This window comes from Cervus canadensis, chromosome 10 (genome assembly GCF_019320065.1).
Source record: "Cervus canadensis isolate Bull #8, Minnesota chromosome 10, ASM1932006v1, whole genome shotgun sequence".
NCBI lineage: Eukaryota > Metazoa > Chordata > Mammalia > Artiodactyla > Cervidae > Cervus > Cervus canadensis.
In genome coordinates this window covers 44,447,056-44,472,623 of record NC_057395.1, presented here as the reverse complement: position 1 = coordinate 44,472,623, position 25,568 = coordinate 44,447,056, and the positions used below count along the sequence as shown (strand labels likewise).

Genomic DNA, 25,568 nt, shown 5'->3' with positions numbered 1-25,568 from the left:
AAGAGACTCTTTAGTTCTTCTTTGCTTTCTGCCGTAAGTGTGGTATCATCTGCATATCTGAGGTTATTGATATTTCTCCAGCAATCTTGATTCCAGCTTGTGCTTCATCCAGTCCAACATTTCTCATGATGTACTCTGCATAGAAGTTAAATAAGCAGGGTGACAGTATACAGCCTTGACATACTCTTTTCCCAATTTGGAACCAGTCTGTTGTTCCTTGTCCAGTTCTAACTGTTGGTTCTTGACCTGCATACAGATTTCTCAGAAGGCAGGTCAGATGGTCTGGTATTCTCATCTCTCGAAGAATTTTCCACAGTTTGTTGTGGTCCCCATAGTCAAAGGCTTTGAAGTAGTCAATAGAGCAGAAATAGATGTTTTTCTGGAACTCTCTTGCGTTTTTGATGATGCAGCGGATGTTGGCAATTTGATCTCTGGTTCCTCTGCCTTTTCTAAATCCAGCTTGAACATCTGGAAGTTCATGGTTCATATTCTGTTGAAGCCTGGCTTGGAGAATTTTGAGCATTATTTTGATAGCGTGTGAGATGAGTACAATTGTTCTGTAGTTTGAGCATTCTTTGGCATTGCCTTTCTTTGGGAGTGGAATGAAGACTGACCATTTCCAGTCCTGTGGCCAGTGCTGAGTTTTCCAAATTTGCTGCATATTGAGTGCAGCACTTTCACAGCATCATCTTTCAGGATTTGAAATAGCTCAACTGGAATTCCTTCACCTCCACTAGCTCTCTTCATAGTGATGCTTCCTAAGTCCCACTTGACGTCACATTCCAGGATGTCTGGGTCTAGGTGAGTGATATTGCCATCGTGATTATCTGGGTCATGAAGATCTTTTTTGTATAGTTCTTCTGTGTATTCTTGCCACCTCTTAATACCTTCTGCTTCTGTCATGTTCATACCATTTCTATACTTTATTGTGCCCATCTTTGCATGAAATGTTCCCTTGGTGTCTAATTTTATTGAAGAGATCTCTAGTCTTTACCATTTTATTGTTTTCCTCTATTTCTTTGCATTGATCACTGAAGAAGCCTTTCTTATCCCTCCTTGCTATTTAGAACTCTGCATTCAATTGGGTGTATCTTTCCTTTTCTCCTTTACCTTTCACTTCTTTTCTTTTCATAGCTATTTGTAAGGCCTCCTCAGACAACCATTTTGCCTTTTTGCATTTCTTTTTCTTGGGGATGGTCTTGATCACTGCCTCCTGTACAGTGTCACAAACCTCCGTCCATAGTTCATCAGGCACTCTGTGTATCAGATCTGATCCCTTGAATCTGTTTGTCACTTCCACTGTATAATCGTAAGGGATTTGTTTTAGGTCAGACCTGAATGGTCTAGTGGTTTTCCCTACTTTTTTCAGTTTAAGTCTGAATTTGGCAATAAGGAGTTCATGATCTGAGCCACAGTCAGCCCCCTGTCTTTTTTTTTTTTTTCCCCTGTCTTGTTTTTGCTGACTGTATAGAGCTGCACCGTCTTTGGCTGCAAAGAATATAATCAATCCGATTTTGATATTTACCATCTGGTGATGTCCATGTGTAGAGTCTTCTCTTGTGTTGTTGGAAGAGTGTGTTTGCTATGACCTGTGTGTTCTCTTGGCAAAACTCTTATTCACCTTTGCTCCCTTCATTCTGTACTCCAGGGTCAAATGAGTGTGCAGTAGTAGCCCCTTTCCAAGGAACCTCACAGACTTCCCTGTGGATTTGGTGAGCCACTGGGAAGGTTAAGTTTATCAAAATGTGGCCTAGATTTACAAAAACTTAGGAACAAGAAACATTGATCTAAGCAGTCGCTGACCTCCAGCTTGACACTATAGATGCATCTGCTTTTACAACCTTGGTTGCAGCACCCAGCTTTAAACCTAAAAGGATTTACTCTTGCATTAAAAGTAATTCATCCACTATTATAATCCATTTAGGTTATTTTTATCCAGTATGAGGTCTTTGAAGATAATCCAGATATGGTAGCCAGAACATAATGAAAATGTCTTAGTTGTGCAGGAAGGAAATGAATGACTTCGTCAGTGATATTTAGTGTGTCACTTTCCCCAGCCTTTGATTATCTTAAACAGTTGCATTATTTTTGTGTTTTACAGTTTTTGAGACAGTATCCTTGAGTTCAGACTCTCTCTTCCAGAGGACAGTTTCAATTCTCCATACTTCTTACTTGGACTCTGCATCTGAGCATGGTTTTCAGTACAGTCAAGTGACTTTGGTGAAAAATGACATTTTCTTAAATGAGGTGAGGTGCTTGGTACACACTGTGTCTGTGGTTAGTTTTATTTTAGTTCTAAAGAAATAGACCCATTATTTTTTATATTTGAGCCTAGTTCTTTTTAACTATCACATTTTAGCAAAATAAATGATCCTTGGTAATAATCACTTGAAAGGTAATTATATGTTCTAGGGAATAGAAAATTAAATTTCATTTATCTTTTAGCAGGAGGAATTCAGTTAATGCATTTTTAAAAATTAATTTGCAAGGCAAAATAAAATGTTTATAACATTTGATTATTCTCTCTTTATACAGTACAAAACTTTTTACCAAGAAAAAAAAGCAAATAACTATACTGACGAAGAACTTCAAGAAACTTATGGGTTTCTTCTGTTTGAAACTGAAAGTCAGGTAAGGAAATTTGGTCTTAGAAAATTAATTTTTTTATGTTAAGGTACAAAATGAATTATCTCATTAAAGTTAAACATTGATTCTATAAAATTTATAACAGTACCAGTTCATCAGTCTTTTTTGGATAGCAGTGTAAATGACGATGAAAGCTTCTCATGAAAGAGATTTCATTTCTACAACTTTTTAAGGTTTTCTTTAGTTTTATCTTAAATACATTTGTAAGCTTGTAGTGAGATTTCGATTAATACAGACTTCTTAAGTCTTAATAATGCCTTTTAATGGAGTGAATGGATATTTTTCCATTCTGGATCATTGTTTACATAGATATCTTCTATTTCTCATGGAAGTTTTTTCAAGTTTAAATTACATGGCTTTGGGGATAAGATGAACACTTTCAGCATTCTAGTTACTCGGAATTGTTTCATGCTGTTTTGAAAATTGAACATCCATATTGTTGCTTATACCTAAATTGTGGAGAAAGAAACTGCTGTGTGCAGGTATGTCTCCAAAGATGTGTGTGACTTCTAGATACACTTTCATCAGTGCCAGAGATCTGTGATCCAGCTTAAAGTAATTCACAGATAGTATTTTGGTTGGGATCATGATTTTTAAAGAATGGGGGTAGATTTGCTAAAGGAGAGTTAACATTAGCATGTACCTTATGGTTACATAGTAATACCAGAGAGTTTATTTCCTTAGTTGTTGACTTCCAAATAAGATATGTTAGGGGTTCATTCTTTAAAAAAAAAATAAAGGTCATCTGGGGGTAAGGCATTTTCAAATTTCATGATTCCCAAGCTGTAATTGAAAAAGAAATCTTCAAGGAAGGACTAATCTGTGAGCTTGTTTAATTTGGTTTTGCCAGTGACATTTTCGTTAGCAGAAATGGTAACGTTTCATGAAAAAATTTTAAACCGAAAAGAAATAAAAAGTTTAAACTGTTCATTTTAACTGAAACACAATTGCCTTATAGAAACGTGCTTTATACCATGAATCCATATAGTGTGCAGATTCTGTATTGAAAATTTGTATGTAAATTATAGAGTTATTTCATTGACTCTCCAAAACATGATAATAAGCAAAGACCGATCTTTTGTTTAAGGCGAAGTTGGTATGTCAGCATGGACTCTGTGTGGGCAGCAGTGCTATCACCACTCTGGGGGACCCAGCGAAAGGTATGGTCTATAAGGAAGGAGAATTTCTTTCACAAGGTGAAATGGGATTTAGTTAATTACATAAGAGCCCTGTATTAAAAGCTAGTTTCATTGATGGTAAATAATCTTTGGAATCAGAACTTTAAATATATACATGAGCTTCGAATCTAAGAACTTAAGGTTTTCTATTAGGAGTTCCATCTTTTAAAAGATGATTGGACTAGAAGATATCTTTCAGTGCCAAGAGGTCAGTGCTATCATCTGGGGCTAAGGAGGCTTTCCTCCTAACTATCATTATGGCTATAGGAATAGAGAATAGATCGTACTGACCAAAGATGCCAACTGTGGGATGTGAGAAGTAGAGAAAAGAAATAATCAAATATAAAGTGTTAAATTTACACTCCATTGATATTATCAATAGAGGAGAGATTTTAGATAGGCTGATGAGTCACAGGAGAAAGGTAGTCTTATCATTAAGAATGTGCTTTAGCCCTAATTTCTTTAAGCTTCACTTTCCTCATCTGTAAATAGATAAAACTATCTTCTAGATTTGTTGTGAGGATTATGAGACTATGTAAAGTGCTTAGCATGGAGCTTACACCTCTTGCAGTAAATGAACACCACCTTCAGTAAGCTATTTGAGAAACAGTAGGTCATCATAAGTGTTCTGGAAGCTATCCTGCTGGTGGTGAAAACAGTTGGAAGAGGGATAAGGACTAGAAGTTGGGGCTCAAGGTGGCAGAGGGTGCATGTTGTGAAGTGAAGGTGCTCAGTCATGTCCAACTCTTTGCAACCCCATGTACTGTAACCTACCAGGCTCCTCCGTCCATGGGATTTTCCAGGCAAGAATACTGGAGTGGGTTGCCGTTTCCTTCTCCAGGAGATCTTCCCGACCCAGGGATTGAACCCGGGTCTCCCTCATTGTAGGCAGACGTTTTACCATCTGAGCCACCAGTGAAGTCCTAAAGATATTGTTACATGGGGCAGCACAGATGGTGAAGAACAGAACTTTTATTTAGATGGTTATGGGACCAAGGGATGGGGACATGGAGCGAGGACAGGAAGAGGAAGAGCTGAGAGCAGTCCAGTGGATGAAGAATCTGGAGGTAGAGTCTCACAGGAAGCAGGTGTCCAGAGGGGTGTTAGCAGTGTCAGATGCTGTAGAAGTTGGAGATCAGGGGTGAGAAAGACTATGGGGCTTCATGGCTAAGTTCTTGTTGGCCCTTTCTTTGTAATAACAGCTTTATTGAGATAAAATTCACCATTCAATTCACCCATTTGAAGTATACAGTTCGGTGTTTTTTTTTTAGTGCATTCAGAGTTGTGCAGCTGTCAGCACAGTCAGTTTTAAATGGTTTTCATCAGTCACCTCCCCTCCCACCAGCCTGGTCAACCACTGCTTTCCTTTTTGCCCCTGTGGATTGACCTATTCCAGACATTCCATATAAATGGAATCATATCTGACCTTTTGTGAGTAACTGTTTTTTTACTTAGTGTTTTTGAGATTCATCTATGTTGTCGCATGTACCTGATTCACTTTTTGACTGAATAATATTCCATTGTAGCACTTTTTCTTTATCCATTCAGCAGTTGGTAGACACTTCGTTGTTTCTATTTTTTAGCTATCATTTTAAAAAGTTATGTATATTCTTGTACATATGGTCTTTATGTGGACAAGTATTTTCATTTCTGCTGGGTTTATACCTAGGAGTGGAATTGCTGGCTTGTATGGTAACTCTGTGTGCAGCAAATGTTTTTAAACTTCTATTCAGCTCTCCTAAAGGACATGAAAGAGGATAAGTTCACAACTCAAATAACAGTTTACCTGAAACCTTTGTTCCTTTTCCCCTATTCTTCTTAACATCTCCTTCTTTTCATTATGCAAAATGCTAATGTAGAAAAAAAGTAGCATGGTATGATATACCCATTGCCTACATTTACCAGGTAATGTTTTGCATTAATTCTCTTCGTCTAAAAACATTTTTTTTTTCCTGAAAAATGTGGAAGTGAGTTACAAGCAAATGCCTCAACTTATACCTCTGAAAATCAAGGTCATTTTTCTACATGACAGTTGCATGAGTTTATTGTTGATGTTTTGAGAGCCTGGTTTCAGTAGGTAGAGTAGAGGTTGCGTTGTTCCTACAAATACACATTCTTCTTCACATGCTGGGGGTGATGATAAGACAGCACTACTGGATATGTATGTTTATAGTTTTTGGCTCAAGTAAAATGAATGAAATATGAAAATAAGCCTTTATATTATTATAGGGTATTATAGTTTTAAAGGTTTATGGATCTTTTTAAATCTTCCTAAAAACCTGTGATTTCTGTATCTGTGACCCACACCCATCCTCTCTGCTTAAGTGACGTACTACTCAGTCATGTGCTTAGTAGTAGTAGTAGTAGTAGTAAGTAAAGAACTTGGAACTGGAATCCAGTCTTCTGACAACATGTCTATAACTCTTGTTCATTCTATCCGTGTTCTCACCATTGTCTTTTCTATTTCACAAGTGATGCCTCAGTTCAGGAATATCCCTGAAATGGGTTCTTTCCTCTGTTTTCTCACTGCTGCTTCTGTGTGGGGATCATCCTCTCCTGCCTCAACCTACAGGAGTCTCTCCCCTCTTGAGACTCAACTTCTGTTTTAAACAGCAATGGTCTGTGATGAGGCTGCAGTGGTGAACAAAAAAAAAAAATCTAACCTCTGCTGACTGGAATTCACAGTCCAGCAGAACACGCTGCTTAAAGGCAGGGATCTTGTTCTGTTTCCCTTTGTGTCACTGCTCCCTGGCACAGACCTGCTGTGTAGTAAACCTCAGCACACATTCTTAAATAGGAGCACTTACTGAGATTTTCTGGAAAAAATAACTTGAGAATCAGATTACCACAGGCCTTTTCACTAAAAGATTGCATGGAGAATAAAACAGACAAACAGAGACTTTTCCAAAATTGTGATACATTCATCCCTTTTCACTTACTGTACCCAAATAGAAAGTTGGTTGTCAAACAGATATATTTTATCTTAGCTCTGATGTTTCCATACCTGTAGAATATCTCAAATAGATTTTAAAAGGTAAGCATTTTCAATAGCTTTTTTAAGGTTACCTTTTATTTGTCCCTTTTGTCATCTTGTTCAGTTTAAGTAACCCATGTATAAACAGTCTTCTTAAAGTGTAAATTAATCTATTTTTATACTTTTATAGGTGTGTACATTTCCAAATATTCAGACTATCTTCATGCAAGACCTTGGTATCATGGGAAGTCTGGTTATGTTGTAATTTTTAATATAATTAAGGTAAAGCCTAAATTTGCTTCTGTGTAATTTTTTTTAATGAAAGTTTATCAGTCTGTGATCATGTTTTTTGCAGATCATTTGCTGAACATAGTCCTTGCCAAAGACAGCTGTTCAGAATCAGAAAAAATAACTGCTCCTTTTGCTTTCGTTTAAGGACAAAGCTTTCTTTTACTCATTTAATAGATATCTGTGAATTTTTTTTCTTGAAGAAAGCTTCTAAATAGTACAGCAGGCATTTAGTGAGAAACTTTCCTCACCCTGCTCCACAATGTCACTTTTTAAACATTAAATAGTAGAATGAGTAACTTGTTTATAAAATATGATTTCAGCTATAAGAGATGAATTTAGAAAGCAGCATTCATTGTCTGGTTTAAATTGTCAAAATGAGAAATCTTTATGCATTTTTGTTACCCCTAAAACATTGAGATCTTGTTCATAGCTTCATGTGATACCTATAAATAATAATCTCAGAAATTTTTTAATTCCCTTAAATATTGCAGTATAAGTGAATCACACAATTAGAATTTTCACTCAAATAGTAGGAAAACTAATTTTAGAGGTCAGGGGGTTTTTTGAGGATGTATTCTGTGGTCTCGTTTTGTTTTTGCTTTTGTTTTAGCATTCCTACTAAGTTCTTCGGTTATAAACCTAACACTACTGATTTTTTAAGAGTGTGAATTCTCCATATTCCAAAATTTATCCCCAAGAACTGAAAGGAAAGTAGCATTCATTGGCTCCCAGCCGCTGCTTCTCCCTTTAACATCTCCCTCTCCTGCTCTGTGATAGGTACTGTGGTTCTGCCGTAGCCCACATGCCTGTCAGCTCAGATACCAAGTTTTCATGTCAGATTGTGCCTCACCGTTGGTTTCATGCCCCTACCCTGCCTGGCAGACCCTGCTGTTTAGTTTTGAGTTTCTGGCAATGTGCTCTCAGTCCTCCTTATTTCACTGCTCAGAAGCCAGCCCTGCCCAGTGTGATGGGGAGAAGGATGCAGGCTCTGACTGCTCACTGGAGCACCCCTCATGTGATTAGTCTTCTGAGGATTGTTCTTGGTCCACATGCTGAAGAGGAGGGACCTTAACAGCAAGCATATATATATATATATATATATATGTGTGTGTGTGTATATATATTTAAATAGTGCATCTTGTAAACATAAAAATAAAAGTTGCCTATTATTTTGCACCTCATTTTGGTACCTATTTTGTGTATTTTCATTTTTGTCATGTTATGTCATTATGTTATTCAAGATAGGTTTTAAAATCATTGTATGACCTTCTGTTGCATAATAAACTAACTCAATAGTTCTCTTTTTCCTTTTTCTGGGAGATACGTACCCCTTGATGAAGAGATTCCATAGTGAAAAATACTGTCAGCTGTTGAGTAATCAGGGCTATTGGCCTGTGAAGTGCTTTACTGGGCTTTTGCTCCTTGCTGGTTTACTGAGTGCTGGTGGAACAGGAGTATCTTGGTCTCTAATTTACAATTCACGGAGAAGACAATGGCACCCCACTCCAGTACTCTTGCCTGGAAAAATCCCATGGATGGAGGAGCCTGGTGGGCTGCAGTCCATGGGGTTGCTAAGAGTCGGACACAACTGAGCGACTTCACTTTCACTTTTCACTTTCATGCATTGGAGAAGGAAACGGCGACCCACTCCAGTGTTCTTGCCTGGAGAATCCCAGACGCCTGGTGGGCTGCCGTCTATGGGGTCGCACAAAGTTGGACACAACTGAAGCGACTTAGCAGCAGCAGCAATTTACAGTTTATAATTTAATACTTCAGTTTGGAACTCATCTTTTGACATTTTAGTTTTTTTCTTCTTTTATGGTATAGTCATTGAATAGCGAGTCTGTTTGGTGGACTATGTAATTTCTCTTTTAAAGAAATAAAGTTAAGTTAACGTGTTAGTCAGTTGTGTCTGACTCTTTGTGACCCCATGGACTATAGCCCACCAGGCTTCTCCGTCCATGGGATTTCCCAGGCAAGAATACTGGAGTGGGTTGCCATTTTCTTCTCCAGTTGAAAGGCATGGTTCTCCTAAATTTGGGCTAATTCATGTACTCCTTTAATACTATGAAAAAAGCTGTGGATGTTTGCCTAAGAAAGATGCCAAATTATATCGGAGTTTGTGAAAAAAAAAACAAAAAACTTTTAAGGGCTAAATACAAATGTAATGGGGTTCATGGATAATTAAAACTATTGTTGGTCTTAAGATAATTTTTTAAGAGCCATAGTTCTTAACACAGTTTACTGTTAGTCAAAACACATCCACATCTTTATTTAGACTAAAAATAAATCCTAGAGTAAAATTATTCCTATTCAAAGATATTTGATTAGTCTTAATATTTTCATTCTAGGGAAAAGTCAAGTTTGTGCCTGAGAATTATACAGCTAACTATACTAGCCCATCTTCTGGCTATGATTGCCATGTGGCTGTAAATATTAACAAGATTTCTCACAAGACAAGTCATTTTCGCACCTTTGAACTGAGTCAGGTATAGTCTTCTGGGAATAAATCATTTGCAAGATACTTTTCTGAATCTAATGAGTTAAATTTGGAGGTTGGGTAGGGTTGAAGTAGTGCTATCCTCATAATACTTTTCTTCTTTCAGTATTACCTCTATGAACTTTCAGGCAGCACTGTTACTGAGCGACCCAGACAGATCTGTCCTTTCCTGATTGTAGCTTTTCAGTACAGGGAACCTAAAAAGATGGCAGCACCAGCCCATGATCATAAAAGCATGTAAGTAATTATGTGCATACTTTGTTTTACTGGATTTGTTTTCTTCACTCTTATAAAAATGCTTCTTTTTCCCCCCTAGACTTGAACTCAGAGAAAATGGTAAGAAATTATTTAATTTTTTTTTTTAGTTTTTTCTTTAAGTAAATGTTTTGTTCAAAAATAAAATAATCAGTTTCTTTCTTAACCTCATTTCTTACAGTTCTCATCTCTCCATGGAAAGGGAAATTAATTATACAAGGCTGTCTGATGTGTGATATAACTCTTTGGTCTTCCTGTGGTACAGTGGTTCCAAAACAATTGTAAGTGTTGAATTAATGCCCTATACTAATGCTTCTCTAGCTTTTCATTTCTCATTTTGAGGTCCTTCTTGTTGGCACTGGTGTGAAATATACCAGCTGTACTTGGTTTTAGGTTATTCTTCGGGAGATGTATAGAGTACGGGGCCGTGACACAAGAGACCTAAATTCAAATCTAAATCTGACCTTTGCTTTGGAATAAGTTAGTTTTATGTTGCTCAGTTGCTAAGCTGTGTCTGACTCTGTGACCCCATGGACAGACTTCCCTGTCCTTCACTATCTCCTGGAGTTTGCTCAAACTCATGTCCATTGAGTCAGTGATGCCATCCAACCGTCTCGTCCTCTATCGTCCCCTTCTCCTCCTGCCCTCAATCTTTCCCAGCATCAGGATCTTTCCAGTGAGTCGGCTCTTTATATCAGGTGGCCACAGTATTGGAACTTCAGCATCAGTCCTTCCAATGAATATTCAGGATTGATTTCCTTGAGGATTGACTGGTTTGATCTCCTTGCTGTCCAAGGAAGTCTCAAGAGTCTTCTCCAACACCATAGTTGAAAAACATCAGTTCTTTGGTGCTCAGCCTTCATTATGGTCCAGCTCTCACATCTGTACATGACTGCTAGAAAAACCATAGCTTTGGCTATATGGACCTTTGTTGGCAAAGTGAAGTCCCTACTTTTTAGTTTTGTAATCTTTGATAAATCACCTTTAAAATTTTAGCATCTTAATCCATTCGTGGAAAAATAACCTCTCGGGCTAAATTAACTTACTTAATGCTGGAAGTTTGACTTTCTGTGAGAAACAAATTGTACTTGCCTAGATAACAGATGCAGATTATAGCCACTTAATTCTATTATAGTTTTTATTAAGATATGCAGGATCTAATTTTCTAATTTTCACAGGATTTTCCCAGAGTAGTATTAAATAGAGGAGCTGTTACATGTATTTATATTATAATGAATTACAGTATTTTTTTCTGGGCATCTTGTGATACTTTTTTATTTAATCTACTTAGTTTGCCCCCAAACTTCTTGAAAGTTAGACATGCTTTAACTGAAATAAAAAGTGAAAGTTAGCGTTCTATTAGAAATAATTTTTTTATTGGCTTTTTTTTTAAGTTTTGTGTTTATTTCTTTAGACTGCATGAGCCTTCATTGCTTTGTGCAGCTTTCTCTGGTTATGGCGAGTAGGGGGCTACTCTCCATTTGCAGTGCTCGGGCTTCTCATGGTGGTGGCTTCTCTCGTTGAGAAGCACAGGCTTTAGGCATGCAGGCTGCAGGAGTTGCAGTACACAGGCTCAGTAATTGTATAGAGTACAACTAGGAAGTGTAGAACCCACTCTAGTGTTCTTGGCTGGAGAATCCCAGGAACAGGGGAGCCTGGTCGGCTGCCGTCTGTGGCGTCACACAGAGTTGGACACTACTAAAGTGACTTAGCAGCAGCAGCATTAAGTGTAGAAAGAGTGATGAAATTAGTATATCACATTTTGGCAACATCATAATGATCAATGGAGGCTTGATAAAGTAGGTGGAAGTTTGATGGAATTTACATATCTCATAAAGCAAGGAATGCAGACTTTATAATAGAAGAAGCTGCAGATACCATTTTAACTCAGTGGATAAGTTCACATCACTAGGAAAGAAAGAAACGTCAGGAGCTTCCTGACACGATGCACAGAGAATGACATGATGTCATGTCTGTGGTGTTCCTGCCAGTCTAATCAGGAGGAAGCATTAGACATGCCCAAATTGAGGGACAGTCTGCAAAGTAAATGGCCTGCATTATTCAGAAATATCAAGGTCAGTGAAGATGAAGGTTTTGCAGGTTGAAGGAGATGAGAGAGACATAAGTAAGTGTCGTGTGTCATCCTGGATTGGATTCTGGACCAGAAGCAAGCAGCGCCTTTTGTTACCAGACCTTAGTGAGTGCTGTAGATTAAAGAACTGTACTGTATCATTGATGTCTTGATTTTGCTAATTGTTTTGTGGTTATATCAGTTCAGTCGCTTAGTCATGTCCAACTCTTTGCAACTCCATGGACTGCAGCATGCCAGGCTTCCCTGTCCATCACCAACACCCGGAGCTGGTCCATTGAGTCAGTGATGCCATCCAACCATCTCATCCTCTGTTGTCCCCTTCTCCTCCCGCCTTCAATCTTTCCCAGCATCAGGGTCTTTCCCACTAAATCAGTTCTTCGCATCAGGTGGCCAAAATATTGGAGCTTCAGTTTCAGTCCTTCCAGTGAATATTCAGGACTGATTTCCTTTAGGATGGACTGGTTGGATCTCCTTGCAGTCCAGGGGATTCCCAAGAGTCTTCTCCAACACCACAATTCAAAAACATCAATTCCGAGGTGCTCAGCTTTCTTTATAGTCCAACTCTCACATCCATTCATGACTACTGGAAAAACCATAGCTTTGACTTGATGGACCTTTGTTGACTAAGTAATATCTCTGCTTTTTAATATGTTGTCTAGGTTGATCATAGCTTTTCTTCCAAGGAACAAGCGTCTTTTAATTTCATGGCTGCAGTCACCATCTGCAGTGATTCTGAAGCCCCAAAAAATAAAGTCTCTGACTGTTTCCATTGTTTCTCCATCTATTTGCCATGAAGTGATGGGACCAGATTCTGTGATCTTAGTTTTCTGGATGTCGAGTTTTAAGACAGGTTTTTCACTCTCCTCTTTCACTTTCAAGAGGCTCTTTAGCTCTTCTTCACTTTCTGCCATAAGGGTGGTGTCACCTGTGTATCTGAGGTTATTGATATTTCTCCTGGCAATCTTGATTCCAGCTTGGGATTCATTCAGCCTGGCATTTCGCATGATGAACTCTGCATAGAAGTTAAATAAGCAGGGTGACAGTATACAGCCTTGACATACTCCTTTCCCAATTTGGAACCAGTCCATTGTTCCATGTCCAGTTCTAAGTGTTGCTTCGTGACCTGCATACAGGTTTCTCAGGAGGCGGGCAAGGTGGCCTGGTATTCCCATCTCTTTAAGAATTTTCCACAATTTGTTGTGTTCTACACAGTCAAAGGCTTTGGAGTGGATAAAGTAGTAGTAGATGTTTTTCTGGAACTCTTGCTTTTTCTGTGATCCAACAGGTGTCGGCAATTTGATCTCTGGCTCCTCTGCCTTTTCTAAATCCAATTTGAACATCTGGAAGTTTCGGTTCACATACTGTTAGATGATTCACGTACCAATCTCATTTGGAGAATTTTGAGCATTACTTGCTAGCATGTGAGATGAGTGTGATTGTTCAGTAGTTTGAGCATTCTTTAGCATTGCCTTTCTTTGGGACTGGAATGAAAATTGACCTTTCCTGGTCCTGTGGCCACTGCTGAAGTTTTCCAAATTTGCTGGCATATTGAGTGCAGCACTTTAACAGCATCATCTTTTAGGATTTGAAATAGCTCAGCTGGAATTCCATCACCTCCACTAGCTTTGTTCCTAGTGATGCTTCCTAAGGCCTACTTGACTTTGCACTCCAGGATGTCTGGCTCTAGGTGAGTGATCAAACCCTCATGGTTATCTGGATCATTAAGATCTTTTTTTGTATAGTTCTTCTGTGTATTAGTGCCACACCTTGATATCATCTGCTTCTGTTAAGGTCGATACCATTTCTGTCCTTTATTGTGCCCATCTTTGCATGAAATGTTCCCTTGGAAAAAAAAAAAGAAATGTTCCCTTGGTATCTCTCATTTTCTAGAAAAGATCTCTAGTCTTTCCCATTCTATTGTTTACCTCTATTTCTTTGCATTGATCACTTAGGAAGGCTTTCTTACCTCTCCTTGCTGTTCTTTGGAACTCTGCATTCAGACAGGTATATTTTTTGTGTGTGGCGGGGGGGTTATAGAAGGAAATGTTTTTCGTAAAAGTGCACACAGAGAAGTATTTAGGGGGAAAAGGAGGTATCTGTAAGTGTACAAGTATTTCTAAATAAGTTTTAAAGAAGGAAATGGTGCTAGTCTAGATGTGGTTCTTTCTGTGGCCCTGCATGGTAGGCAGTCCTGTATTGTCGAAAGCTTTCAACTCTTATGTGGTATAATTTCTAGAAGATTCTCATTCCATTCCAGAATACATAATTCTTCCACACTTCTGGATATTTTGGTTATAACAAAATGCATGCATTCAGTTAATGTGAACATATTTGCAGACCATGGTTTATGAGGTGTTAGTCCTCAGTCATGCCTGACTCTTTGTGACCCCATGGATAGTCTTGTCATGCCCGACTCCTCGTGACCCCGTGGGCTATAGCCTGCCAGGCTTCTCGGTGCATAGAATTCTCCAGGCAAGAGTACTGGAGTCGGTTGCCATTCCCTTCTTTAGGGTATCTTCCTGACCCAGGGATTGAACCCAGATCTCCTGCATTGCAGGCAGATTTTTTATTGTCTGAGCCACTAGGGAAGCCAATTTATAAGCTCATATACCCAAAAATCTCTAGTATTTATGAATATATCCATTATTTGACTTAGAGTTTATAGATTTAAGAATTTTTGTGATTTTAATAGTTTTGTTTTCATTTATATTAGAAAATCAAAAGTTATGAAGCTCTAGTTTCAATGTTTATTACATTACATGGTATTGTTTTGTTTTTTAGACCACATGAACTAGATTTTAAGTATGTAATGAAAGTGTCATCTTTGAAAGAGAAACTACCAGAAGCTGCTTTTAAAAAACAGAATTACATGGAGAACAAAGGTCTGTTCAGATGTTATGGTACACTGCATGTCCTGAGCTTTGTTCCAGTTGTTTTCCACTCTCTCTTTCATACACACACGTGTGTGCACACATACTTTCTCTCCCTCCTTACTTCTGTTTTTCCCATAAGTGGTTCTTAAAAGGGTCTTTTGTGAAAGGGATAGAGTAACCATGTGATTCAGTTCCTGGGAGGCCAGCTCAAAGTGATGAACAGTAGTTTTCATTTAATATGGCAGAGACTAGCGTTAATATAGAATACTGAGGGAATTAAGCAGAGATACACTTACAAACAGTTGGAAACTCATAATCATTACTTTCAAGGAGAACAGAGGTTTTGTGGTTGTTTTTATTTATTTACCACTGACTCTGGAACAACACAGGTTTGAATAGCTTAAGTCCACTTATAAGCAGTTTTTTTTTCTGTAGTACATATTATAGTACCACCCAATCCATGGGTGTGGAATCATGATTACCCAGGGTAATCATATATTGGAAATAACTGACTGCCCAGAGGGTTGAGGGAGAGGCATTCAAGGGTCACCTATACTTTTAAATGAAGAAATAAAGCAGCAAACATGAGAAGGAAAGTTCTTAGTCATTTAGATTAATTCATGGTAACATTGATGTTTTTATTTATATATATTTATTTGTCTTGTTAACTTTATATTTGTGTAGTATAAATAAAAGCATTGTTTTTAAATACTGTATACAGTAACTTTTTATTAAGGGGTTTTATAACCAAGAACATTGAATGATCCATGTTTTTTGAATAGTATTCCTATTTCTTCTTTTAAAATATAAAATGAATAAATCAGTTGTTAAAAAAAATAAACATCATAGTATTTTAAAATAAGAAATGTTCTGTTTCTGATTTTTTTCCACAGTCTGTTGCCAAGACATGTGCTTCAATATGTATGAGGTGGAGCTCTCAAACAAACAGGGGGAGAAAGTGGATAAACTAATAGAATACATTAAAAGGGAACAGTTGGTAAGAGTCATCCATTTAACATATAATTATTATTTTCCCTGAAATTGAGAACTTGATACACAAAGACTGGGAGAAACATATGGAGATGCACCATAGTGATGGTTCCTGTGGGTGGCGTTCTAATAAAGAATTAGAAGTCTTTTTTTCATACTTGAGTTGTTAGTGAATGATTTATTAATTTATCAGATTTGTAGGCTTCTGACCTGACAATTTTTGAAATACAGTATTTTATCGCTTCATGAAGTGGTATATTTATTCTGTTTTTTTTAACTCAGTGATTATTATATGAACATTGGATTTTGTCTTTGTTATGTGTATATAGGCTTTTGAAATGGTGAATAATGGGAAAGAAGAGCTGCATTTTCTGTCTGCATTTCTTATTACCAGGGACCTAATGATGTTATTGCCTGTTATTACCCATCTCCTACTGTGCTGTGGAAAGGATTCCTTTAATGGATGATATCTTCCAGTTTTTCTAGTTGCAGGATTCTGTGATATGTTTTGTGTTAACATGAGCTTATTGATGTTAATCATAGGTCTGACTGACCTTGAATTTGTAGTGGCTAACGGGAAACAGAGCAGCTACTTGCACAGCAAATGTCAAACATGACAATGAAAAGAGTTTCTGATTGATTTGTTACATAGTTGAACACTATCCAAAAACTAACCCTTGATGTCCCAGTTATTTATTATATGTAGCCCTAACAAGGCAAAGATTATTTGAGCAGCAAGGGACTTGAAATTTCTGATACTGGGGACAAAATTGTTCTGCTTCCCATAAATACTAACATTTCAAGAATCTTTTTCCTTAACTTTTCATAAGGTTAAAAATCTATGAAGAATGTGGTAGAAGGAGGAGGGAATTGAATCTTCTTTCTTGCTTTTTTATGTTTAAGGCAATAATCAAATGCTTAGAAGATCGAGAATTTTTCATTTTACTTACGTCATCAGCCTTAATGTCCGAAACAGGTAAGGACAACTTTTTTGAAAAAATGTTTTCCAATATGTTTACTTTTATCAAATCAGCAACCTGATTTTCTTCTGATTCTCATTCTGTGTAGGTTTTGGAGAGGAGCAGACAGGTCTACATGGATTGCATTTATTCCACTCACCTCCATCAGCAGCAGGTAAGGGCATAGGCAGTCCACGACAGCTGTGGGCCACGTTTCAGTCCTCATCTTAAACCCCAAGCAGCACATGACTCTGGAAACTGTTTTCTTCTCTGAAATAACTTTCCCCCTTTACTCTCCCTGGTCAATCCTTCATCTCTACAGGCTTATCCTTGCAAGTCTACTCCCCACTCAGGTATCCACCTGCCTATTGACATCTCTTTCCATTTAGGTGTCTCAGATGTTACTCACATTCAGCATGTCCAAAACTGGATTCAGTTGTTCTTGAAGAGCAATAGCCAGGAAGTAGTTTTATCCTAGTCTCCCTGTCAGTAGGACTTAAGGTCTTCACAGAAGCACTTGCCTTTGTCTGGACTGCTTGTCTCCTTCCCCAGGACCAGGAATTGTCTATTAGGGGCAAAAAGTATTGCTCTTGCAGGATATAAATAGATATACAGTAGATCGGTGGTATTAGAATTTCAGAGGGCAGTTAGGAAACAAAGTCCAGAAAGGCTCTGGTAAGGGGAAATAATAAGTAAAACTGGAGAATAAGCACAGTCTAGCCTCTCATGCAGAGCTGTCAGGTGTCAGCCTGATTATCACTTTAATGAGTCCATCACCACTCTTCCTTCATTGAGGAACACAGACTAGTCAGTCTAGTTACATAATATTAACTTGAGGGTTACTTAGGGGTTTACTTTGTTTGAGTTCAGTTGGTTCCCATCACAAGGAAAAAAATTTTTTTACTTCTTTAATTTTGTATCTACTGATATGATGGATGTTCACTGGACTTACTGAGGTAACTGTTTAAATGATGTATGTAAGTCAGATCATTATGCTGTAAATTCTGAATGTACACAGTGCTGTATTTCAGTTATATCTCATGCTGGGAGGGATTGGGGGCAGGAGGAGAAGGGAACGACAGAGGATGAGATGGCTGGATGGCATCACTGACTCGATGGACATGAGTTTGAGTAAACTCCGGGAGTTGGTGACGGACAGGGAGGCCTGGCATGCTGCAATTCATGGCGTCGCAAAGAGTCGGACACGACTGAGCGACTGAACTGAACTGAACTGAAAGCTAGAAGAAAAAGGAAAGTCAAAATGCGAACCAAAGGACGTTTGCACCTTTGGCTACCTTGTTAAGAGAGTTTGAAGTAGGTCGTATAAGGTACAGATAAGAACAGAAAAGCAATTCTGCCAACTCTAAGAGCCGGTGCTATTTTTCGGAGCTGGAGCCAGGCCTGCCTTCTTCATTCTCATCTTACCATCCCTCCTGAATGACTCTGTTTTGATTCTGTGTGTATGTATTTTCATATATATGAAGATAATATATATTCATTAAGTGCATTCATAAACCTTCTATTAATTGCTATTTAGATTACCATTTGAAACATTGCATCGTATTTAACCATCCTATAATTTTGTAATGTAAAGCATTTTTTTTCTGCATGATTTTTGAAAAAAAAAAAAGAACTTCAGGTTTTTAATACACGCATATATATTTTAGGTCTGACAGACTTGAAAGTTGAAGATGACATCTCATTGAAGGTGGTGCCTGTTTTGCCTGCCCTCAATTGTGCCCTGCTAGAAGCAAAGAAATCACTTTCTGAAAAAAGAATCTCTCTAAACACATTAGTAAAGCATAATTTCCAAGACTTGTCCAAGGTGAACAAAAGCCCTCCACTAACTGCTGCTTCCCAGGATGGATTTAAAGAAACCGGCTTCTCTGGCCAAGTGTCCAGTGCTTTTGACTTGACTCCTCCAGCTGAAAAGTGCCCTTTACAGTCTTTAACTCAGCTGAAGTCTTACTTTTCAGATGCGAGTGGGTACATTTTGGGAGTGTCTACTGTGTTAGGTCTATTGGCAGAGCGTCCTCAGTCTCCTTGTATTTCAGATGGGATTTGCGATACAGGCTTTTCTTTAGTGATGACTCCAGATCCTGAATTTCACGATTCAGAGGCAGAAGGAAGAAAAGATACAGAAACTGGAAATAACTCTGAAGATGTGTTTCAAGCAAGACAGGGAGCTCTGGTCCCGCTGAGCCTAGCACCAAATCTGAGAGTGCAGCCCAAGAGAAAGGCGAGCACTCTGCCCGTGGTACAGAGTAAAAGGGTGAACTTGTACCGACCCTTCCCCAAAAGGACTCCTGCTGGAGGAAACAAGGGTCCCGCCTCTACCACAACTCTCAAGCTAGTCAAAGGACAGTTTCCTCAGAGGAGAAAAAGAGGTAAGCACATCATGTGGGTTTTCAAACGTTGTGTCTCCATCCTGTCCCTGTGTGACCGTCCTGGACCATAGCTTGGCGACATCTGTGAGTTTTCTCCCGGTGGCTTGTATGCGCACTAGAGCTGGGGAGCACTGATCTAGCTGACAGGTGAAAGTCAACAGGACAAGAGCTTGCCCACCAGAAGCTCCTAGTCACTTGTAAAACTGCTCCAGTTGCCACTTAGTTACTTACTTACCTTTTTAAGAAATAAGGTCTTTCAGTTTCTGAACTGCCCTGGGACAGATTGGACAGGATCTCCTAACATCAGGCACACTAAGAGCAACTGGTAGAAAGTTTTGAGTGACGGCCTGAGCACATCTAAAGAGGGTCCACCTGGGCCTCCACAACCAGAGTACCCTGGGGCAGAGTTCTAATCTTTGGTGTATTCTAAAGGTGGTCACCTGGACCTGATGTCTGGTACAGACCTACTGAAACAGTGTCCAGTGGCCTGGAGAAGTATGTAAAGAAACAGTTCATAAGTGGTTTTATTGTCCCTGAAAACTGAGTAGGAGCCCGCATCCAGAGCCATTTAAGCATTAGTCAAGTGCGCTTGAGCCAGCAGAGCACAGCAGACAGCACAACTCTGGCTTAGAGCCCCCTCAGATATGTGTAGTGTATTTGTTTAAAACTAGGGTACTTAAAGGAAATCAGTCCTTAATATTTATTGGAAGGACTGATGCTGAAGCTGAAACTCCAATACTTTGGCCACCTGATGTATAGAACTGACTCATTAGAAAAGACTCTGATGCTGGGAAAGATTGAAGGCAAGAGGAGAAGGGGATAACAGAGGATGAGATGGTTGGATGGCATCACCGACTCAATGGACATGAGTTTGAGTAAGCTCCAGGAGTTGGTGATTGACAGGGAGTCTGGCATGCTGCAGTCCATGGGGGTCGCAGACAGTCGGACACGACTGAGTGACTGAACTGAACTGAACTGAACTGAGGGAACTTACGCTCCATGTTCCCTTCGAGAAGGGCGAGCAGACTGTGGCCAGGGCCCCTCAGGCATTTCCCCATCGTCTCTGTACTTGACCGCAGGCAAAGTGGGAAGGTGCTTATGAGCATGTGCCTTAGCCGGCCCTGTCTGTCATGTTGTAAATTTAACACTTTTGATGCCTAAAGAAGAAATACTGGAGATGTGTGGATCCCCCAGGATCCTAGATAATTAAGATTTTACCCTTCGGTTTAACAAATAGTTATTTCTGACCAATTATAGTTTGAGAAATGGTGTGTGTGTTTAGGAAGGTGGTGGAAAGAAGGGAAGCATGAAGCAGCCACACACACGCTGTTTCTGCACACATTCCAGGCCAGCCGTATTGGCTTTCTTCTCTATGTGAATATACTTAAAGGTATTAAATATAGTATCTATAATTCAACATATATGTTGTCACTATTTCTCAAAATGTTTTAAATTTCATCCACTGTAAGAAATATGTTTTATGTTTTAGTCCAGTATACGCAAATGCATACATACTGAAACAGAAATTTCAGAAAACATTTACCCTAACTTTGTGCAGTATAATCTGATATATTCTGTTTCATTTAATAAAGAATTCTGGTTGCAGCCCACTGGGTTTATTTGACAGTCCACCCATGGGTTATTGTACACAGTTTGAGAGACGTGCTGTTGAGTGATGCAGATAAGCAGGGTAGTCCCTGCAGGGTCATGTTTCCCCTTTTCCTCCCAGGACCTGGGTCATGAGAGGTGTTCACTTCCTACCCGTGCAGATCTAACACGTCCCCTCATCTTGATAATCTCATCTTGTTTCCTTTCTCTTCTCAATTTAATATTAACCATTTTCCACTTTTATGCAGGAGACCTGGGTTCAATCCCTGGGTTGGGAAGATCCCCTGGAGAAAAAAAAGGCTACCCACTCCAGTATTCTGGCCTGGAGAATTCCATGGACTATATAGTCCATGGGGTCACAAAGAGTCGGACGTGACTGAGTGACTTTCAGTTTCACTTTCATTTTCCTGCTTGATTTATATTTTGCCTTTTTTATGGCAACATTTTTTAAAATTGTAACTGATGTAGAATCAGAAGTCTTATTCTGGAAACAAAAATATGCTACTCTGTTGCCTTTATTAGTTTAGTAGGGAAGAAAATAATTAAACCCAGGGAAATGTTCAACATTAAGAGAGCCTAAAAGCTTTTTAAAAAACCACTTATTCCTCTAATTTTCAGAAACATGAAGTTGGCCTCTTTTTTACATTTCACTAATAACCATCACATTCTTATACTGTTTATTATCATTTTTCTGTTAGCAATTAGAAACAGTATTTTCTATATGATGTGATTTTAAAATATTTACACACATTCACAGGTATGATAAATTTATATACACAGTGTGGAAAACAGTTTTCACAGGTAACAGTGTGGAAAACAGTTTTCACAGGGAACATTTATTAACATTTTTTTTTAAACTCTTAAAGCACTGAAACACTTGCTGTGTTTGATACAAGCAGGTCATTAATAGTTTTTTTCTCATCTCCCTCCACCTTAAGCTCTTTCCTTAAGAAGTAAACCTGAGCATTTTGTAAGTTCAGTTCGGTTCAGTTGCTCAGTCGTGTCCGACTCTCTGCAACCCCATGGGCTACAGAACGCCAGCCTTCCCTGTCCATCACCAACTCCCGGAGCTTATTCAAACTCATGTCCATTGAGTCAGTTCTGCCATCCAACTGTCTCATCCTGTGTTGTCCCCTTCTCCTCCTGCTTTCAATCTTTCCCAGCATCAGAGTCATTTCCAGTGAGTCAGTTTTTCACATCAGGTGGCCAAAGTATTGGAGCTTCAGCTTCAGTCCTTCCAATGAATATTCAGAGATGATTTCCTTTAGGATGGACTAGTTGGATCTCCGTGCAGTCCAAGGGATTCTTGTCTTCTCCAGCACCACAGTTCAAAAGCATCAATTCTTCGGCACTCAGCTTTCTTTTTAGTCCAGTTCTCACATCCATACATGAATACTGGAAAAACCATAGCTTTTCTTCCAAGGAGCAAATGTTTTTTAATTTCATGACTGCAGTCACCACCTGCAGTGATTTGGGAGCCCAAAAAAATAAAGTCTGTCACTGTTTCCATTGTTTCCCCATTTATTTGCCATGAATTGATGGGACCGGATGCCATGATCTTAGTTTTCTGAATGTTGAGTTTTAAGCCAACTTTTTCACTCCCCTCTTTCACTTTCATCAAGAGGCTCTTTAGTTTTTCTTTGCTTTCTGCTATAAGGGTAGTAGGTTGATAGGGAATTAAATCAGATGAGGACTTTGTTCAGTGTACCTTCCTCCGTCTTCTCTTAAGAGGTGATTTTTCAGGCAGGTGTTAAGGCTTTGGTATTAATATTTAGGTGTAGTGAAGAAAAACATGTAAGGTCTTTGTAAATCTGCAGTCTCATCTCTGCAGTGTGCTTACGGTTTCAACCACGTCACTTCATGGGAGCTTTGTTGCTTTTGTGTAAATTGAGTTATTTGTCCCAGTGCTGTGAACTAGAATATTCAGCCTTACCTGTCATACCAGTCAGCAAAGATTATGGAATTTTTACAAGAACTGTTGTTTTATTTTTATAAAGTTATTACTCTGATATTTTCTTCTAATCTGGATAGATAGACCAAACTTAACAAGTTCATATTTTTATACTTATGTGAGAGCTTTTTAACTCTTGCTTTGTTAAAAAAAAAATTGTTAATGAATTATTCCAAATTTTATATTTTATTCCCCATTACTAAAGTTATCCCCCACCCAACATAAGAAATCAAAGGAGAAAGCTATGCTGATAAATATGTGAGCCCCCACCTCTTAAAAAACGGTGTCTTTTCTGCATAAGGTGCTGAAGTGCTGACTGCACAGTTTGTGCAGATAACCAAACTGGATAGGAAAGCCCAAGAAGCTCCTAGTTCTAAAGATGTTCCAGTGGCAACGAATGCTAAAAGGGCAAGGAGACGAGAGACCTCTCCAGACACCCCTGTTCCAACGGCTAAGCCACCCACGAAGAAATCTCCACAAAAACAGAGGGTAAATATAGTAAAAGGCAATCAGAATCCAAGACTCAGAAAACAGCCACAACCTGGTAAGAAACATACTTCCTATATATCTCAACACCACAATACAGACTAATCGAGATTGCAAGATAGTATGTTGACCAGTATGAGATCAGCTGAAGTCTGTCAGGTTCTTGCTGTCTTCTGTAGTTCAGACTCTGACAGGACAAGTAACTTGGTTTCCTGTCGTGAATCAATTAGGAAGGTGTGAAGATTCATGCCTTTACTAAGTAAAACCTACTTTTCAGTTTGCAGAAAGCCTGAACAGGAACAGTTTACCAGAGTTAAAGTATAAATGGTCTTTTTAAGTGACTAAATTCACAAGCAGGTAGCATATGGCAGTACTTTTCTGGACCATAATCAGTTATAAAAAGAAGTTAAAAGTCTGCCCAGAGGGAACTATAAAGAGGTGGTTCAAAGCAGTCAAGAATCCAGAGTGCTGTATTTGGTCTTAAGAGGCATTAAGTTTATTTACTTCTGCATTTGTGGAAGAGGATAATGGAATCTCCTTATGTGAGCTTCTGTGTTCCACCTGCTGGAAGCTCCTCATCACTGGAAAGTTCTCAAGTCATCATGGCCTTGGCTCTTCACCTTGCTGCACGCCGCTCTCATGCCCATGCTCTCTGAGTGCAGTGCAGCCCCCACCACTTGGCAAGACCTGTGCCATTTACAGGGCCTTCAGTCTTGAGTCCTGTTGTGCTATATGGTGCTGTTTCTTGTTTAGAAAAACCTTCATTTCCTCATACCTTTGTAATCCTATCAGTTTTCTGTCTAATCTCATGATTCTTCTTTCTCTCTTATCTATCTTTAGACTTTTAAAAAATCTTAGGTGGAATTCAGGGAAGGAAACTTTTGTTGATGTGATGGTGTTACCGATGAGCTTGGTTTTTTCTTTCCTCTTTTTTTTTTTTTTTTTTTAAAGTTTTCAAGTGCACCTCACTGCAACAAAACCTGTGACCCCACATTGGAGGCACGGAGTCTTAACCACTGGACCTGTAGGGAAGTCCCTTTCCTCAGTTTGTTTAAAGTTGTTTATGACTGAAGATGTCCTGAAATATCATCACTGTACAGCCTATAGAGAGTCATACCAAACGCTGACTCTGCTTGTCACCCCAGGCGATCACAAGGTAGTCTCCCCAAGGCTCCATGTCTCTCCCCTGCCGTTTCCCCGTGCCAGGCTCCCACACTCCACATCTGGGGTCACTGCTGTGCATCGCCTGTGCTCAGCTCAGTCACATGGAGGCGTTTCCTGGGGCTCTGATCTGCACTCATCTCTCCTTTCTTTCAGTTCCTTTTGGGCTTTTGAGAACATACTGTTCCAGTCATCTAGTGTGTCTTGGTCCTGTCTTTCCAATTAGTTTATAGACAGGATGAGCATAGACACATACATAATGCCATGTCGTTAGAATTTCTTGTGCTGAACTGGCCTCCAGATACTTGCAGGCTAGTCCATTAGTGGAGGTGTATGATGGCATTGGCAGCAAATGCAAAGTTTTCACAATGTGCATTCAGGAAAAGGCTGATTTGTATTGCAAATGTCTGTATACATCCTGCAGCCATATTCCAAGTTAAAATTGTAAGATTACCACCTTTTAAATAATGTCTTAATTTTTCTTTTATGTCTTAATCTGCTTCATTTCTTTTACTTGAAATATTAGAAAAAACAAAGAATTTAAAAGAAAAGTAACACTGAAAGAAAAAAAAAGAAATATTAGAGTTTAAGAAGGCTTAGTCATTTTGTTACTGAAAGTAGTGGTTTTCTGTCCTTTTTAAAGTTTTCAGTATAGTTTTTATTTATTGAAATCTCTATATCTTTATAATTCATTTGGCATCTTCTTATGTATATTTCTTAAAAAGAGATAATCAGTATTGTATTTTTAATGAATTGAAAATGTCTAACAAGTCACTTAAGTGATTTACCTGAAATGCTGCTGCTGCTGCTAAGTCGCTTCAGTCGTGTCCGACTCTGTGCGATCCCATAGACGGCAGCCCACCAGACTACCCCATCCCTGGGATTCTCCAGGCAAGAACACTGGAGTGGGTTGCCGTTTCCTGCTCCAATGAATGAAAGGGCAAAGGGAAAGTGAAGTCGCTCAGTCGTGTCTGACTCTTAGCGACCCCATGGACTGCAGCCCACCAGACTCCTCCGTCCATGGGATTTTCCAGGCAAGAGTACTAAAGTGAGTCACCAGTGCCTTCTCTGTTACCTGAAATGACACATACTTATTAAAATGGACTCTTTCGCTTGATTCTATACAGAATGGCACTCGGTGTAAGAGCCATGGTATTAAAGGATAGAATGAACTGTCAGCAGACATATCGATCCTAAAATGGATTTCATGTTTCCAG

At 38.9% G+C, this 25,568-nt stretch overlaps 1 protein-coding gene across 7 annotated transcripts in view; it reads left to right on the top strand.

Moving 5' to 3' along the window:
• The window catches only part of TASOR2 (transcription activation suppressor family member 2), a 61,233-nt gene that overhangs the window by 20,734 nt on the left and 14,931 nt on the right, over positions 1–25,568 (top strand). For 4 of the 7 annotated variants that reach the window (XM_043479195.1, XM_043479192.1, XM_043479196.1 and 1 more), the window contains 14 exons: positions 2,102–2,247; positions 2,536–2,631; positions 3,734–3,806; positions 6,989–7,080; positions 9,441–9,578; positions 9,696–9,826; positions 9,906–9,925; positions 10,026–10,125; positions 14,718–14,818; positions 15,703–15,806; positions 16,703–16,775; positions 16,868–16,933; positions 18,426–19,145; positions 23,006–23,248. In XM_043479195.1, coding sequence (XP_043335130.1) covers positions 2,102–2,247; positions 2,536–2,631; positions 3,734–3,806; positions 6,989–7,080; positions 9,441–9,578; positions 9,696–9,826; positions 9,906–9,925; positions 10,026–10,125; positions 14,718–14,818; positions 15,703–15,806; positions 16,703–16,775; positions 16,868–16,933; positions 18,426–19,145; positions 23,006–23,248 — 2,103 coding nt within the window. The remainder of the gene's footprint in view (positions 1–2,101; positions 2,248–2,535; positions 2,632–3,733; positions 3,807–6,988; positions 7,081–9,440; positions 9,579–9,695; positions 9,827–9,905; positions 9,926–10,025; positions 10,126–14,717; positions 14,819–15,702; positions 15,807–16,702; positions 16,776–16,867; positions 16,934–18,425; positions 19,146–23,005; positions 23,249–25,568) is intronic. The other 3 variants (XM_043479199.1, XM_043479198.1, XM_043479197.1) reach the window with 2 other exon arrangements.